Source organism: Telopea speciosissima, chromosome 7 (assembly GCF_018873765.1).
Source record: "Telopea speciosissima isolate NSW1024214 ecotype Mountain lineage chromosome 7, Tspe_v1, whole genome shotgun sequence".
Taxonomy (NCBI): Eukaryota; Viridiplantae; Streptophyta; class Magnoliopsida; order Proteales; family Proteaceae; genus Telopea; species Telopea speciosissima.
The window spans coordinates 27803486-27822359 of NC_057922.1; the positions used below are offsets into that span (position 1 = coordinate 27803486).

Sequence of the window (18874 nt, forward strand, 5' to 3'; positions counted from 1 at the left end):
TATTTGATGGCCTAGATGTAATGATTATGATTTATTGGAATGTAAAACAATGACTAAAGCGATTCTTCCTCCCTTACGGGCATAGGAAAAATTTTGCTAAATATAAATTTGATATTTTCGCGTTGGGAGAAAGAACCCTACCTAGGTGTGTGCGGTGTCATGCCCCTGTGTTGGTGTGCCCCTGCGCCCAGACACAGGGGTGAGCGAAATGACCACCATGCTCCCAAGGGCATGATGATCATTTCGCTCGCCCCTGTGTCTGGGCGTAGGGACAGCGTATTGCACACGCCCACGCCCACGCCCACGCCCAGTAGCATTTTGTTTCCCTTTCATATTTTCCGCCAGGTCTGTCTTATCTGGATTCATCGTTTGAACAAAACTATATACATCATTATGTAAAGAGCAGTTATCCTTTCATAGTAGCTCTCGTAGCTCAGTTGGTTAGAGCACCCGTTTAGTAAGCGGGAGGTCTTGAGTTCAACTCTCAACGAGAGCACTTTTTGTTTGTATACTTAATTTTTGACCCAACTGATTCGTACCTACAATGGGAGCCACTCCCCACTTTACCTGTTCGATGAATTGCCCCTACGACACCCTGTTTCATGGGCCTCAACCCTTGCCGCTCACAATCAAGCCAATCTCGCCAACCGAACCCTCTCCATATCTTCCCAACATGTTTTCCCTTGATCGATTGTCATCCGATTTGTTGATAGATATTCTAAGTGTAGATTGGACGATTTTCATTGGGTTTCTTGAACTATGAGTACAGTTGGTGCAGGAAGCATCGCCTCTATTTGATGAGATGGTCTTGGCAGGATTAAACACACAAATGAGGTCAGATTTGCCAGACTAATTTATGCTTGCAGCCATTGGTCTAGTTGACAAAGGTCATCACTTGTTTAATTCCCTGATTGAAAAAAGAAAAATACAGAATTAATCCGTCTTTGCAGCATTATACTTGCTTGTTGGATCTTCTTAGTCAATCAAAGCATCTTGATGAAAGCAGTGAATCTCCTTAAGTTAGTGGCAGTGACAGGCTTACAGCAGTGGAGAAAGATCCTGGTTATTATTTTTGCTGAAGGATTTGGACATGGAGATGAAGAGGAGAAGTTATGTACCAGAAACTAGCTTTGTTCTGCAGGACTTGGAGGAGCAGGAGAAGGAACAACTGTTTTTGCATAGTGAGAGGTTGGCTGTGGCTTATGGGCTGTTTAAGGCAGTTCCAGGCAAGGTGATACAAATGGTTAAAAATCTTCGTGTTTTTGGGGATGTGTTATAAAAACAATGTAGTAGAATGACGAGTTTGTAGAAGAAATACAAAGAGAAAGAGAAATCACACACACACGATAAGATTTTATGTGGTTCACCTCCAAAAGGAAGGCTACATCTACGATCAAGCGATAGTACGAATCCACTATTTCTGTTAAGCAAATACAAACACATTCTCTCACATCTCTCAAACAGATAACAACAGTATATAAAAAATCCCTAATCCCAAAAAATACAAAACTGTTCCAAAAAACCCACCCGATCTAATCCAAACCTACATAGGACAAAAAAAATCAAATCGAAACCGGACGAACTCTCCAGCAGATGTGGTAGAGATATAAATGGATGTTATTGCTCAGCTGCTCTTCAATGGATTCTCAATCCCCATAAAATGAAGAGGTGCTCCAGGAGAATCAGCCGGGCACTTGATGACAATCTACTAAGCTAGAGGTGGTTCTGCTTTTGATATGTGGTCCACCTCCATGACCAGGCTTGTGAGAAAAGCTCCCTGGACCATATCAAGCCGACAAAAAAGAGTTTTTGATGTTTCATTTATATTGACTGAGCTTCAAGCATGAACTATGTCTGTGTAGTGCATTATTAATTTGCTACTTTTTCTTGTACCATTTTTTACCCATTACCCATGGAAAGTTATATGTTAAATGGTTTATGGTATCTGTGAATATAATTTGTACCTTGAGAATTGAGTATTCAAGTTGGTTACTATACATCAGGGTAACACTATACAATTTTGTACAAATATGTTGTTTCCTCGGGTACCCTAAAGGTACTATAAAGTACGTGTCGGTTGTGGTCATCATTATATATCTGTCATTTAAATCCTTAGTCTTGTGGCTCCCGATCTGGTCTTCTTACAAAACTAAATATAAAACAGTAAAATCATGGTAGAACTTATAACCTAGATTATATTGTCAATTCCATTAATCACTCGACCAACACATTTTCGTACATGCCACCTTTGAATTAAGGTAACACTTACAGCATCAAATTTAAGCACATTGATAATATTCTATTTCCAAGTAGAGATTAACCATTCTACTTGACTTTATTTCTCTCTTAAAAAATAGACTCAACAGTAAAAAAAAATTATATGTTTCTCAATCCATATTTTGGATTTACCACATCCATACATATATGTTAATATAATGAGTGTATCCTTTGTGGAAAAAACAATAACCCTAACATTTCTATTATAATTTACCCAAGCAACTTTGCTCGCATTTCACTCAATAAAAATCAAGTTTCTATGTAATTTTATATGTACATAATTACATGCATAAATACCGATGAACTATGTATTCGACTAATATACATTATACAATATAAATTTTCTCTATTAATAAACAACCAACAAGAAGGTCAACCAATTTTGATCTATTGAACATATTATCAACTTCTACGATACAATAAAAATAAGTTTATAAAATAATAAAACACAAAACAATTGCATCAACAAATTATCATTAATGGGATACTGAGGCCAAGTGGCCTAGCACTGATCCACTTGAAGATATCATCAAGTCCGATCAAACAACAGTCAAAACATGGTTACACATCTCAAGTGAAAAAATATTAGGCTTATATGGGTTAGGTACTTCATGCTTAGATGTAAAAATCTAAAGCCAAACCCTCACAAAATTTCCCAACCAATATAGTTCTATGATCCATAATGATCATTGACCATGTGGTATGCACAAAGAACTAGTTCAAAATTAGACTTTGAAGGATAACCCAAAACTAGTGTTTGGCCTACCACTACCAGGAACCTCTCCAATTAGATAATATAAACTAATGTAGTATATTGACTTATGCTGTCCGGTAGTCCTAAAAAATAAAATTGAAATATTTGTCCCCTAGTTGGAGTGGTATTATCCATAAGGCCTAAACAGAAACAAGTCCATAACAAGTTTCACTATACATACAAAAGTTAAATTTGAACTCTAACCGATAAGACTAATCATAATGCCATTCCACGTTTCAACATGTAAAATATACTTAAATCAATTCCATTTTTAAATAGAATTACCAATCAACTTGAAACAACACTCTACCAACCGGTGCAACTCTTAGGACCATCACCATTTTTGGCTACGTCCAGCCTTTCCACTCCTTGGATATCTTTTCACCCATGTCATTCTTTAAAATAATTTTTGTGTGTGCGGTGCGCTGCCTCTGCACCCAGATATAAGGGCATGTGAAATGACCATCGCCCGGGAAATTCTACTATCCATGAGTGCACAATATGCGAGGCAGACACTTGTGCGGTGCACGCCGCACGCAGATATAGGGCATGTGAAATGACCATCGCCCGGAAAATTCTACTATCCATGGGGGCACAATGGTCATTTTATATGCCTCTGTATCTATACGCAAGGGCAGTGCACTACACACGCCCAGGTACCTGTTGAATAGAGATTCCAAGGCACAAGTGTGAGTGCACAATATGTGCATAGTATAAGATCACACGAGAATCTTACATGTAAAGGTATCAAAACTAAACCGAGTCATTTACACTAAATTTGTGAAACTGTTTAATAAATGGTTTGGTTTTAGTTTTAAAAGTGAGACTGTTTAATTAAACAATTTAAACCAACGATAAACCGTTTAAAATCAATTAATATATTCATAGTAAATTAAGTCATTCAGGATTACAATAAACAATTGTGGTAAAACTAACAAATCGCACTAAAAAAATTAAAAGACATTCAAAACTTTTGAATAAAAAAAAGTAAAAAATATAAACAACTTTAAACTTACGATTATTATAAAAACATATAGCGATGAACAATTCAATTCAATGCTAAATTTACATCTATTTCAATAAAAAAAAAAGTTAAAAGGGAAAGAAGATATTTGAATAAAAAATAAAAATCTAATAAAACCATATATAAACAGTTTTGTTCTCATTATATGAAACCGTTTATTAAATGGTTCGGTTTAGGTTTTACCTAAGAAATCTTGCACCGAAGCGAACCCTTACATCATATCAAATCAATAAACACCCTTACGTACATGTGTCATTGCTAATTGATAAGAATAAGATTCTTGTTAGTAGAAATCAATTGGTCCTTGTTGTTGCGGTTACGCATCATGAATTTTGGTGCATCTCAATGGTTGATGTCTTTTTGACTATATATCGGTGTATCGGATTCGTGATGTTTGATCGTCAATGAGAGAGACGCTCAACACAATCCATTGTGCAACTGGGGAATATCAAGTAAAGAGAATGTCTGTGTATGATTGGATACAAATTTAGGTTTGATAACAAATCTGTAAAGAGTTTACAACTTTTTTAAAATTAATATTTTAATATATTCTTTTATTAAATATTTGTAGAAATTTTTTTGGTCAAATCACTTGACACAAAATATATGTATTAGCATGTTCAATGGACTGGGATTCAACAGTAATTATGTGATATTATTTAGTGGAGGGATTAATATGCAATTAATCAGATTAATTTACAAATATCTACTACTTTGGGGAGTTAAGATTAATGAAGATTGTTGGACACACCAGTAGGTGTTGTTGTCATTTGTTAATACACTAAGTCATCAGTGTCAGTGAGATGGTTGTGTGAAGAATGTAGCGCATGGGTAGTAGAAGATAGTGTCAGAGCAGTGGCAACAGATAGTGTCAGTGAGATGACTTGAGGATTGGTTAGCAGTGCTAGAAAAATGTAGAAGCTATGAAGATATAACAATTATCATAGATGGTATGAGCAAATGCACAAGGAAGCCTAGCATGACGGCCTACAGATTAGTTGGATTGTCATCTTGTTCTTGTGAGAGCCAAAGCATATTCACAAATGTGAAATTGGAAAGCATGTATGATGAGGTGCAATGAATATAAAGGATAAAGGTGAAGTGGCCTAAACAGCGGATAAACTAATTTCAGAACACTAGTTTTTGTATTGACATCAACTTCGTATTTGAGTTATCTTAGATGGAGAATTAGTTGAAGAGCAAAACAAAAAGATTCTAACCTATTGAATGGAGATTCAAATGCTTTAAGTCTCACTTCAATCGGAGTTCAGACGAAGGAGAAATCGTTTCGAGTGTCTATCCCATAACTGTTTCTAGAATTCCTATTTTGAACAATATTTCACTTTGAGGGCATTTCCGGGTGTCTAAATGACAAATTGTGGAGTATCTCAAAATGTGAAAGATGCAGATCTTTGATTCCTCTTTCAAATAGCGCAAGTCTCAAGTCATTCCGACATTGGATGGGGACATAAAAGTGTTTTCCTGATGACACACAGAAGATTGTCGAACTAAGTGGTTTAACCAAGGACAGATTTTAAACTCAGTTTTCTTACTAGTTAATGAATCATTTGGGCCTTAGCACCTAATCCTTTTTAGTGCACAAAGAAAGAAACGTGAGGAGAGAGCCGTCTCAAGAAGAGAAGAGGAAAAAGATAAGAGAAGAGAGAGAGAGAGAGAGAGAGAGAGAGGTTTTGTTTTGTCTGATGATCACTTGATACCTACGTCTCTCAGAGAAGTTCAGCAAGAACTTGAGTTCGTCGTTTGTTGTTGCAAAACTGTGAATCATTGGGAGGAGAACGTTTGAGGTTCTTCCCATTAGGATTACTCAGTTGAGGATGCGTGTGCATACCTGGTAGACCTTACCACATGTGACGTGTGGTGTTGCACATGATTTTTGTGTGATGATATTGGCCAAAATGGTTAGCACCGGCCAATCTATTGGGATTAAGAATTCCATAGGAATTACAATTCTTAAATGCACTCGAATAAGGAAGCCCACATAATATGGGCACCCAAAATTATAAAAGAGGAAAGGGAGGGGAGATGGCCATGATTTGGCAATTCCCTCTCTCTCCCCTCTCCTTCTATAGTTGGTGTAATTAGAGTTTCTACAAATCTTAAAGGTGAGAGAATGCCAGTGTATTTTTTTTTCTCTTGACGAACGTAAGAGTTGCGTACGAGTTCCTTGGATTGCTAGAGTGACGAAGAGCTAAGATCGCATGGAAGAGTTGCACTTGCAGTTCAAAGGTAATTTGTTTCCTCCTCATCATTATTGTTTTGTACGGTAAATCTTGCATGCACTTGAGAGACAGGAAGAAGCCAGAAGACATTCTTTGAAAATAATACCCATAGGTGACAGAGGTACATTGAATAGCATGGCGAGATTGTCGTTCCTATGTGGATGTAAGTTTTGCTACCCTCCTCCTCTAGTTTCAGTTTCTTGCATCGAAGACTCGAGAGCGTGATGTATAGATTGTTTTTTAAGCCGTTACAATCGACGTTTTATTGATTCCAATCTGAATCATATCAATTATTATTCGATTTCTATTTTCAAAATCAAACTAATTGTTATTTAATGGGGGATAGAACGCAACCCAATCGTGCACCTTGTGTGGTTCACATGCCTAGACATAGAGGATGCCTTAACCACTTGGGATTTCCGCCTTTGCATGGGGTCAAGGTGGTCATTTCCATGCAATCAAGACGCCTTGTGTGTCTAGGCATGAGAGCCACACAAGGCACACGATCGAATAGCGTTCTTTCTCCCTTATTTAATTTATCGATTTCAATTTAAATGATTCAACTCGATTTCAATAAAGAAATTTCAGTTTAAAATTCACAAAATTACCCTAAACATCCAAACAGTTGAAATTATCATGTCATCCTTTTTCGTGATACATATGTATGTGTTAGACATTAAGAATCATGATATGTATGTGTTTAGGCAAGAAGAATCATGACTGACCCAATCAGAAACTTCTTGCTTAAAAACTCTAAAAGAGAGAACAAAATGCATGTGAAGCTTGGTCTGGCAAGGAATAATTTGTTCATATCATAAGAAACGGATCACGCCAACAAAAGCCAACCAGGCAATGATACCTAGTATTGTTTGTACCGTGCCCTTATCAGCCTAGATTCCACTGATGTCAGGAATTAAATAGCAACCATTTAAAGTGGAACCCGGCCAGATCCTTCGTGGTGCAACGGCAGGGTGTTCAACGCACATCCGACGACTGAGAGCAACTTGACACACAGCCCAAGGTTCTCCTAGCTGTTAGATGTGTGCTGGACGCCCTGCCATGCTACAAAAGAGACCCATTCTTTAAAATGTAACGCGGAAAGCAAGTTCATAGATTAATAATTTAATAATACGATGAGATAAGTCAATATGATTTTTATTTCTATTGAATTTTTATCTTTTCGTATATGGGAGATTCTCTCATCAATTCTACCAAATAGAAGAAGCTGACAGAAGTTTTTATGTTGTTTTCGTTGAATATTAATATCAATCTAACTGCAATTAATATAGATCTTAGATATGCACGATTATGCATAAAAACTTTTGTCATTTTAATTGTCAATTAAAGAACTTTTATCCATTCTTGCTTTTTAGTAGAACTTTCGTCCTTTCTCATGCTTCCAAGTCTCGCATTATTTAGACCTTTAGAGGGATATGCAACTAACCTTTTTTTAATGTCATGTTTGTCCCACTATTACCTACTTCAATTCCTTGAAAGAGGCCGGTGACACCATTTTATGAATTCCTGGGGCCTTGTCGCCCTCTGGGTATTATTTGTATTTTATATATATAAGTGATGCCTTGTAAGATTTTATAAATCCCACTTAGATAGTCAGAACTCAGAAGTCTCTAACCTACTAGGTTTCATAATTATCTCATAGTTTTTAGGAAGAGGGTTCTCTATGCTGCGAGTGTAGGGAGGAATCTGTATATAACACCAATGGGTGATCTAAAAAAGTATGGAATTATATTTGAGAGGGCCGCAGCGTAGGCTATGTCTAGGTACATGGGCAACCTATGCAGGGGGTAAGGCGATCATTGCATCCACCCCCCATGTGTCTGGGTGCAACTTACATTACGGCACATAGAACAGCACCTCATTATATTTTTAGGATGAATGAAAAAAATCATGTGAGAAAGAAACTGCACAGGGCTGTCGTAGCAATCTTTTTTTCCTATCTTTGCCCTTGTTTTCAGAGCTTCGTAGTAATAATGGGTGTTCAGGTGCCGTTACATCGGCCAAATATATCGCATCATCTCTACTTATGTGTATTAGGTTTGACTCTATTTTTTGTTTTTGGGTAGGTTGACTCTACTTATTTCATCAAAATAATTGATGAATTAAATATGTGCAAACAGCCAAAGAAGGTGGGTAGATGATTGGATTAGTTTCCAAAATTTGACACTCGAAAACTATATGGTGTTTTCTATACATTTGATGGTTAGTGGTCGGCCTTGTGGACTGGGGAATAAATGAGTAATCCGATATTTATAAATTTAAATTTTTAATAGTTAAACAGTAGTGTCACCTGCTTTCGTAGCTCAGTTGGTTAGAGCACCCGTTTAGTAAGCGGGAGGTCTTGAGTTCAACTCTCAACGAAAGCATCATTTATTCTATCGATTTTATTTTTGGGAAACTTACTTATTACTTATAATTGGGTTGAAAACCGTAAATTCGATCTTTTTTCCTGAATCACCATTCAAATAATTGAAAAACCAAGTTCTTTTCCAATAATCCAATTGACAATTCATCTTTCTCGCTCTTGCTCCCGCTCTTTTATATATATATATGTATAAAGACTATTCGAGTTAGAAAACCGGGTCTTCCAATTATATTTAAAACTTACAAATTTAGTCATCCAAACTTATTTTAAGCATTTTGCTCGTTTCGTAGTTTACAATTTACCCTCACTTCCTCCTTTTGTTCTCTCTCCTAACAGTATTTCTACTGCCTCCAGTGGCAATGGTGACAGCGGCGTTCGTAAAAGATTTGGCTTTGATGGCTCTAGTATAGGTTTCCAAGGGGAGGGCTAGGGCGATGGATATGTATCAATATTGCCTATTTGATTCCAATGCCATGATTTAAATCCTTGTCAGGGAGGTGGTGTTAAAACCTGACCGAGGACCCATACTTGAACACAACTGCACAACCTAACTAATGGAATGGGGATGGCATCTGATATAATGCAAATTTTAGGCATGCTTCAATGGGTCGGGCTCCTCTCCAGTGTTGGGCTCTCTCCAACGGACATCCAATGGCTGGGTTGGCATGATCTGCACTGGGATGTGTGCCTTGGTATGGATCATGTTAGCCCAGCTGTTGAATGCTCATTGAGCACTCTCTGGGCTGAGTGCTCGCTGGAGAGGAGTTTGATCCTACTTCAATCCACTAAAATTTCTGCAATTTGCAAGGTAAATCAACAAACAAGAAAAGACAAAGAGTGACGATGTTTTTGCTATTTTTGGGTATGAGAGAGAGAGAGAGAGAGAGAGAAAAGGAAGATCAACATACCTAGGAGTTCGGTTCTTCTACACATACCAACATGTGTACATATGAGAGCCAACCACCTGTCTTATTTTTGCCATTTACAAGGGGAGGAAGGGTTTTTATAGAAACAAAATTGAAATGTGATTGGCTCTGAGATGTACATTCATCTGTTGGTACGTACAGTTGATCCATTCTTCGTACCTAGCTATTTGCAAGTACTATTTTGGGTCTGAATTTTCATCATCTCAAGTGCAGTGCACCACCTATTGTACCTTTAAAGGGCATTGGACAATATACCTCAATTGTACATTAAAAGATGCACTACGCAGTGCACTGCACGACATATGGGCCTACCATTCAGGAGGCAGGATGGTTGTTTCACCCACCCTTATGTGTCTGGCACGCAGCCTATGCCCCGACACCAAGAACATTTGACCTTTTATAATACTTATCTTTGTTTTGAATAAATCTGTTAGGAAAACAATAAATTTGACGGTGATTTTCAGTAAACTAAAAACTCTATCACTATCGATCTGCCATTAAAGAAAAAATCCAAGATACGTCCCTCCTAGACGTATTTTCGTTGGCCCATCAAAATAATATAATCTGTTTATTTTTGGGGGGGGTAAGAATTTGATATAATGTAATATAATCACATTTTAAGGAAAAGGCCATTAACAACTTACCAAAATAGGATAAGGCATTAACAAGGCATACCATTTAACATATTACAACTGTCCATATATCTAAAAGCAGTCAAACATATAAACCAATAGACACAAGACACGTGTTACCACTTCAGATTGCAGCGCTTCGGACACGATTTTCGCCCATCCCCAAGCTATTTAAACACCTTCTGGCGTGGCGAGAGAGAGAGAGAGAGAGAGAAAGAGAGGAGAGCACTGTCCATCTCTGTTTTGGATTCATTATCAGGTGCTGACGTTCCGTCTTTGTTTCTGCAACTTCTGGGCATTTTCGTGTTCCGTCTTGAACTCTACTCCGGGAGTAACAATGGCGTCTGTTGCCGTACAACATGCGACGGTTTCCGATAAGGTTAATGGCTTGGAGAATAGTTGTTGCAGCAAGGGACCGGGATATGCGTCTCCACTCGAAGCCATGTCTGGTCCTAAAGAATCTATTCTATATGTGGCTTGTGTTTATTCAGGTACCTATCTCTTTATCTAGTTCAAATGAGTGTAAGAAATGAGTTTGTAGATGTAGTTGGGTAGTTCTTTTATATGTTCGGTTCAAAGTATAGTATCGTGATCCTTGATGGAAAAGAATACAGATCTAAGCTACTATTTGCTTAGAAGCTCTGCTTGAGAGAGAGAGAAACAACAGCTGCTTTCTGCTCTGCTCTGAGGTTAAATTTCATAAAGTTTGTTACCTTTTTTGAAATGGGGTTGGATATTTGTGCGGAAATTCATTTATTGAAAAGGGTTTGAAACAATTGTTGACGATGATTGTTGTGTTTTACTGATATATCTCCAGACTATTAACAACAGAGGGCTTACCATCATGTGCTGAGTAATTTGAAACTATTGCAAGCCAAATCATGTCTTGGATTGGTAGAATTGTATCGTAGGAATTTGAAATAAGATGATTTGGTTAAAACGTTGAGTCTTGGGCTTTTGCCATATTTAGCAAAGATTTATTTCTTGTTCTTCTGTTGCTACTGATATCAATTTGGAGGGGTTGTCCTTGGTTTGATGGCATCAATGGAAACATGAAATAGGAAACCTCATATTTGTTATCCTTCTGTTTTCTTGACTTCTAAAACGCATTTTGAATTGATGGTTGCAATACTATAATTAGTGGGATCTTTGCTGTTACCATTCTATGATTGCTTAATTTTTTGGATGGAGATTCGTGATATACAAACCCAGCGGGTCCACCAGAATGAGAAGTTGCTTAAAAGAATATCATTTATCAGTTCATAATTTTATTTGGGATTCTTGAAAAACAGAATGATTATAAATTTTCTCATTTCTGTCGATTTTCATGGTTTATGTCATCCAATAAATCAAACAGGAAATCAGAAACCGTAAATTTTTTTAAAAAAATCTTTTCTTCTGTTCTTTTTGAGAAAGTGATATGGATTGGTAATGAAATCGTGTACCCTCATGAAACATAGCACTGTATGCTATTCATCACCTATCCCTGATCAACTTTATTAAGGACTTATTCCACTAGTTCTTGCATTATTTGTGGGATTGCTAATTGGGTCTGCCTAGTTGACTTTATGTTTGAAAAAAGAGGTGTTATATTATTTTTGAGTTTGCTATATAACTAATAAAGTTCTCTGAGTGACGATAAATTGAATTTTGCCTGTGCGACTTTTATCAGTCATTATTCCTGCTCAATGTTACAATAATTTGGGTTTTTTCTGTTTCAAGTTTTTGATCTGGTGAGTTGTAATTATAAATTATGGCTTATTATATGTACAGGAACAGGAATAGAGAAGCCTGATTACTTGGCTACAGTGGATGTAGATCCAAGCTCACCTACTTATTCAAAAGTTATCCACAGACTGCCTATGCCTTACTTACATGATGAACTACATCATTCTGGTTGGAATGCCTGCAGTTCTTGCCATGGAGATCCATCGGCCAACCGTCGCTTTCTGGTCCTCCCATCACTGGTGTAAGAAATTTGATTTTTGTATTGCAGTGGAGACAAACTTTTAGTCCAAAAAATAAATTGGAACAAACTCATGCTAGTTAATAGACGCTGTTTGTTGGACCTTTAACTAGTTACATAATTTGTAGAGTATAATTTTGCAGACTATGTTGTATATCCTAACAAACAAAAAATACAACAAACCTCCAAAATATAGGTAAAGCTATAATAAACAAATGAATTGGAGGAGTCATGAGGCTATGAATCAAGGCCCCACAAAGAAAATAACTGCAGGTGTATTCCTTGAAAAGCTAAATTTAGCATTATGCACCCAATGATCAAACAGAACCTTTTTGCTATATTTTTTTCGTATTACTTTGATTGTTCCATTCATGTCTCTATGATCTGGCTGTTGTACTATGCTCCTGCTTTACCTAGACACTTCAAAAGCAGAAGAGGTATGCATATGGTGGATACCTTGCTGAAGTGTTAAATGTAAAATGTCACATCCAATTCATGTCCTCTCTGTATCTCCTTCCCATTTCTCTAAGAAATTTTTACCATATCAATGGAGAATATATTAGAAAAAGAAGGGGAAAGAAAATTCTGTTCGTTCTTATGTATCTTCTGTTGTCTGGTAAAAAATATCCACAAGTTTTCCTGCTGAATCCAAATGCCAGCAGCAGACGTGTCCTGGCTAGTCAATCTATAAAAGTTACTTGGTCCAATCGTACAATTGAATAGTCAAGTATGCAACTTGGATCAAATTTTTGCTCCATTTGTACTCTTCCAGTCTGCCTTAGGTCAAATGCCTGAGGTTTTCTTTTGTTTTACATCTTAAATTTTCAATTATCTTTTATATTTTTATAGAATGTTTGCTGGCTGTTATATATTCTGATGAGTTGTTGTAAAGGCAGAAACTTATAGTATCCTTTCTGCTTTACCAGTTGGAAATATGGCCCCTTCAATTGACAACAATTATATTAACTTAGATGTCTATTTCCATAACTTTTAATAATATTGAGTGACATTTGAACCATCACGTGTCAATTCTTTCTTCCAGTTCAGGTCGCATATATGCAGTCGACACGAAGAATCCAAGGGCTCCGTCTTTGCACAAAATTGTTGAACCCGAAGAGATTGTAGCAAAGACTGGATTAGGATATCCCCACACTTCCCACTGCCTTGCATCTGGAGATATGATGGTGTCTTGCCTCGGAGATAAAGATGGAAATGCTAAGGGGAATGGATTTCTTCTTCTTGATTCAGAGTTCAATGTTAAGGGGAGGTAATAGCCTATATCATTTAATTCTACCCCGTTCTACTATATGTTTTAAAGATGATTGTGATTGGTAGGTTCAGGTTGCATGTGGTTCTGTTGGATTCTATATTTTCATTTGAACTCAGCTTTGAGTTTATTTGATTAGGTTTCCTCCACTTTTTGTTATCAATTTAGTGGGATCATCAAATGTCTATGGTATCATTGTAGAGTTTTTTATTCTTACTTACTCTTAGTTGTTACTAGTTTTTTTTCAAATATTTATTTCTCTATTTGAAAAATAAAAATAACTTTCAGTAAATCAATAAGACTAACTCTTCTTGACATGGTAATCATGTTTATGATTTTCTTTTTCAATCAGTGTGCCAGTTATCGTTGCATCCATTATGGGAAAGAGTGGCCATACATTGGCAACATGGCAGGAAAAATCTAAGTAACTCTGGTCTGGAACAAAATAAGAGTTTTTTTAATAAGGAAAAAAAAATCTAAGATGGGAAAAAGGTAAAAGGCATATACTACAACAAGAAGAAGGGCCACAAACCAAAACTGTCAAGAGGGAATAAGCTGGTTCTTCGTACCCAAATACGATGTAGGCCTATTGTTGAAATTTTAAAATGATTTAAAATAAATGATCAAAACATTATTTAATTTAAAAAAAGGTTTGTTAGACGGTTATGTCTTTTCCTAATAGGCATCTAAATGATCAATAGGTGTGTGACTATTGGAAGACATGTTTGAAGGGTCAACAAACATGTCTCTTGAGAAAAGACATGGAGTTTGGGCCTTTGGGCATGGCTCTTGGGTACAACCCTTAGTGGTGTCTTTTCCTCTCCTATAGATAGAGAGGAGGTTTATCCCATTTGGCAAGACCCAACCCCACAAATTCCTTATCTTTCTTCTTGGTTTTCCGGGTTTGTGATTCTGTTTATGGTGCTTGAGATTTCCGTCATCAACCTCGGTTTGTCTACGGTTCAGATAACTAATCTACCCCTTTGTAACATGTGTTATCAGGTATGATTTGGATGAATATTTCCAACACCTATTGGCCCCCCTTCTGAAACCCAGTGGCTACAAGCTATCTTTCTCCAAAAAAAAGAAAAATTTCCTTGTGAAGAAAGCATCTGGGTTTCCTAATCCTATGTACTGCCAAATTTGATAAGCTCCAATGTTGGGGTTCATTAGAGTATTTCTGTGTGTTTGTGCACGTGCAGGATGAAAATAGTTTTTATTCAGTATACATCAGTTAACATGAACCTGAACTGACTGACAAAGGGGTGAGGTGGTGGGTCAGGGACAAGAGCAATATTGAGCAACATGCTTAAGGTTCTCTATAGAAGTCATGTTCTGTCATAACCTAATCTGACTTTAGACAGAACTATGTTCATCCAAAGCAAATGGAACTGAAACTGAAACCTGATTAGGCTCAGTTAACAGTGGGATGGGCCAGGCTAGCATTTAATCTGCCCCCGTTGCCCATCCTCCATGTGTGGAGCAGTTAAATGTAGGTTTGAAAAAAATCTTAACTAGGTTTAACTAGGTCTTCATGGGAAATTGTGCTCTGAACTTTGGAGAGTGTGATCTTGAACTGTATGACAGTTTGTTATTTTATTATTAATTGGAGATTGAATATTGTTGATATATATAGTAGTGTTGATATACATTGTTGGTGCCCTTAACAGCTCAAACTTTTGTGGGATAAATGGTTGTAACATGGCATCAGTGTCAGGAGGTCAGGTGTTTGATCCTTGTAAGTGTGAGGGGTTTGTGTGTTGTGCCCTTATGCCTTGTGCCCCTCGGTGCCACGTGATGGTGTCACATGCAGAGCCATGTGTGTGTGTGTGTGGGCCTGCACATGTGGAGGGTGTTGATATATATTATTGTGTTGTTATGCATTGTTGTAATAAAATATATTGATTGATATCTAGAAAATATAGTTGTGAAACTTCCTGTTCCTTCCTTCGTGTACAAAGTTCTTGAGTCGATGAGAATAAAGTAATAATTGTATATTTTTAGTTTATCCTTTATTTTTGGTGTCTCATTCAATAATTACGACTACCTTAGATATATCTCCCTTGTGTATACGAATGTTCATGAAGTATCACCCTTGAAAAGACTTTGGGTCGCCTTTTGGAGCTTCTCTCTCTCTCTCTACCCCCCCTCCCCTTTAGGGTTACAATGGGGTGGTTTGTTAAAAAGTGGAAGTAGCTGTGGCAGCAATGGTGATTCTGAGTTCAGAGTGTCTGTACCCTGTGTGGGAGCAGTGGTGCCAGAAGGTAAAATTTTATTAGATGTGAATATTAGGTTTCTCTCTATTGTTTCTTACCTATTGAGTCATTTCACCATCTCGTATAAAGATCCTTTTCTGGATTCCTATGCCAAAGAGATACAGATCTCCAAGATGATCATCTTTCTTTCTTAATAATGTAATGTGGCAATTTTCTTGTTCAAGTTCAAGACAAAGATGCTAGATAAGGTGGCTGACTTGTCGCAAAACTATCTTGAGAAATTATATAAGCATTTCAGGACATTGTTGCAGAACTCTATACTTGCAGCTTATTTAACATTATCTGTGGCTCCAATGATTGTGATTGCTTTCTCAGTTTAATTGGATATTGGTCATCATGATTTTCTTACTGCATAGTTCCTCCCCTACAACCCAGGTGGGAGAAACCAGGCCATAGTCCACTCTTTGGATATGATTTCTGGTACCAACCACGCCATGGGACTATGATAAGCTCTTCGTGGGGAGCTCCAGCTGCTTTCACAACAGGATTCAATCTTCAGCATGTTTCAGATGGTCTGTATGGAAGACATTTACATGTCTACAGCTGGCCTGGTGGTGAACTAAAACAAACCATGGATCTTGGCAATACAGGGCTACTACCATTGGAGGTGAACACTATAAACATCATTTACTGCTGCTTCTTAATCTCTAAGAGACTTTTATGCCTTTTTTGTTTTTTAAGTTTCCATCTATTGGGAGGTAATATATAATGTGAGGACCTTTACTTTAATCATTTCACTTCACTCATTTGCAGACCAGGTTCTTGCATGATCCTTCAAAAGATACAGGATTTGTAGGGTGTGCCTTATCAAGCAACGTGGTCAGATTTTTTAAGACTGCAGATGGATCATGGGATCATGAGGTGTGTGGATAATTGATGGTCTTACTGTGCATTTTGTAGTCATGTTTGTTTGCAATAACCAACATCCCTGTAATTTATTTGCAGGTTGTCATATCTGTGCAACCACTGAAGGTGAAGAACTGGATTCTTCCAGAGATGCCTGGGCTTATAACCGATTTTCTTATATCTCTTGATGATCGTTTTCTCTATTTTGGGAACTGGCTTCATGGAGATATCAGGCAATATAACATCGAGGACCCTAAGAAACCAGTATTGACAGGCCAAGTGTGGGTTGGGGGAGTGATTAAAAAAGGGAGCCCTGTAGTGGCTGTAACAGAAGATGGGACAGAGCAACAATTTGATATCCCAGAAATCCAGGTTTGTACCACATTTCCCTGAAGTTTGTGTCAGTCCCCATTGTGGTCCTGTACCATCCATCCCTACATTATGTTTCTGTGGATACTTGATCAACAGTTCTCTCTGTTCCATAAATGAAGAGCGGAGTGTCAATCCTGTATCTTTACAACTTGTCTAGTATAACAACAAAGATGATTCACACACACACACACAAGCGAAAGCCCTTTGCGAACAATGTAATTGCATCATTCTGTTAATTTGCTTAGAGTTTTGCATCATTTATAGGTATCTCTATTTGTGGGTCTGTGTAGTAAGGAATGAATGACAAACTCCATTCATATATTCTTTTCAGGGTCATCCTCTGAGGGGAGGGCCTCAGATGATCCAATTAAGTTTAGATGGAACGAGGCTCTATGTTACCGGCTCTCTCTTCAGTAAATGGGATCGCCAGTTCCACCAAGACCTTGTAGAGAAAGGTTCACATATGTTACAGATCGATGTCAACACAGAGAAAGGAGGCCTAACAATAAACAAAGATTTCTTTGTGGACTTTGGAGCTGAGCCTGAAGGGCCTTCCCTGGCACATGAGATGAGGTATCCAGGAGGTGACTGCACTTCGGATATATGGATCTGAGGATTGTGAGTGAAGCTGTTCAGAGGAATAAGGTAATTTTAATTTTATCTTTTGGACATTAATTGTTAAAGTAGGAAACAAGTGTATGTTGTTGTCTGAATAATAAATGTATCCTGGATATGAGAATAAATATTGCATCCCTATTTGAACTGTTTCAGACACAATGGCCTCATGGTTCAAGGTATCAGTATGTGTTCTTGGGCCAAAAGTGTCCCTCCTCTAGGCCAGGCCAAGATGGGCTTAGCCGGGTTGAGTCAGGGTTTGACCTGTTCAATAAGTTTGATTTAAATCCTTTTTCCTGCTTTTGTAGCCATCAAATGTTGCCTTCTCTCCGTTAATTGAGTATATATTCACCTTCCGAAGGAGGGAATTAATATCCATAGGTGGGTGGATCTGGATCATTAAACCTAAGACTAATACCTTAGATCCAATGGTTGGGGTGGGTTATATTACTTACCATCCTCCCATTGTGGCTTTGGTGGGTTTTCTCCACAATCTAGGGTTTCTACACTTTATCAGCTGGAATCTTGCAAAACCTTTGTATCTCACCTTTTAGAAAAAGAATTTCTTTTGAGACCCGTAATAAAACGATCGTTATCCCCTCCAATTCACAAAATAGAGACTTGGGGTCCACTTTATAACCTAAGGGGCTCATTGGAATTAGAAGGTGGAAGGAATTCATGAATTTGGAAACAAACCTAAGCACATTCGGCAATTGGAATCTCTTGGGAGTTGTATTTTCCTTACACATTCATATCTTGTATAAGGTATGAATGTGAATGGGGGTGCTCAATATGATTTTCAGAGTTTATATCCAAGATGCGCTACTAGGCAATTGACACTCTCGTATTAGTATGCAATGGATTATGGTTTCTGGGGGTTTGACAAGCCAACAGAATCCACAATCGAGTAGAGTTAATTGTCACCTCCAATTCACTGCACGCTCCAATTCCTCACATAGGAGCGGAAATGACCACCATACCCCACTTTGGGCAGTGTGTTCGGGCAGGGGGTAGGGTGGTCATTTCTGCTTCTATGTGAGGAATTGGAGGAATTGGAGCGGACAGCGAATTGGAGGGGATAATGATTCATTCCTTGATCTCTTGGGGGTAAGCACTCATCCGGCAATGCCTCCAACCAATCGAGCTAGCAATTGTTTGCCCTTCTATTTAATTAAGGATAACTTAAATGTTATCTTTTAGGATCACACCACTTGAGATGATCATGTCCATTAGATTGTAATCTCAATCATTAGCCTGTTTATAAAAGAGAGGTTAAGGTTGAAACCATAATTGCAC

At 37.6% G+C, this 18874-nt stretch overlaps 1 protein-coding gene and 2 non-coding genes across 3 annotated transcripts; all 3 read left to right on the forward strand.

Annotated features, from left to right (window-relative positions):
- The first annotated feature begins 422 nt into the window (after window positions 1-422).
- TRNAT-AGU lies at window positions 423-496 on the forward strand. The gene has a single exon. It is a non-coding gene; the product is annotated as a tRNA-Thr (tRNA).
- An 8109-nt stretch (window positions 497-8605) lies between these two features.
- On the forward strand, window positions 8606-8679 carry TRNAT-AGU. Its single transcript has one exon. It is a non-coding gene; the product is annotated as a tRNA-Thr (tRNA).
- A 1824-nt stretch (window positions 8680-10503) lies between these two features.
- LOC122669214 (selenium-binding protein 2-like) lies at window positions 10504-17585 on the forward strand. Its single transcript, XM_043865915.1, has 7 exons — window positions 10504-10727; window positions 12010-12205; window positions 13245-13469; window positions 16121-16352; window positions 16499-16606; window positions 16691-16963; window positions 17295-17585. Exons 1-7 carry the CDS (start codon window positions 10574-10576, stop codon window positions 17574-17576), a joined length of 1470 nt encoding a protein of 489 aa, XP_043721850.1. The 5' UTR covers window positions 10504-10573; the 3' UTR covers window positions 17577-17585.
- The last annotated feature ends 1289 nt before the right edge of the window (window positions 17586-18874 follow it).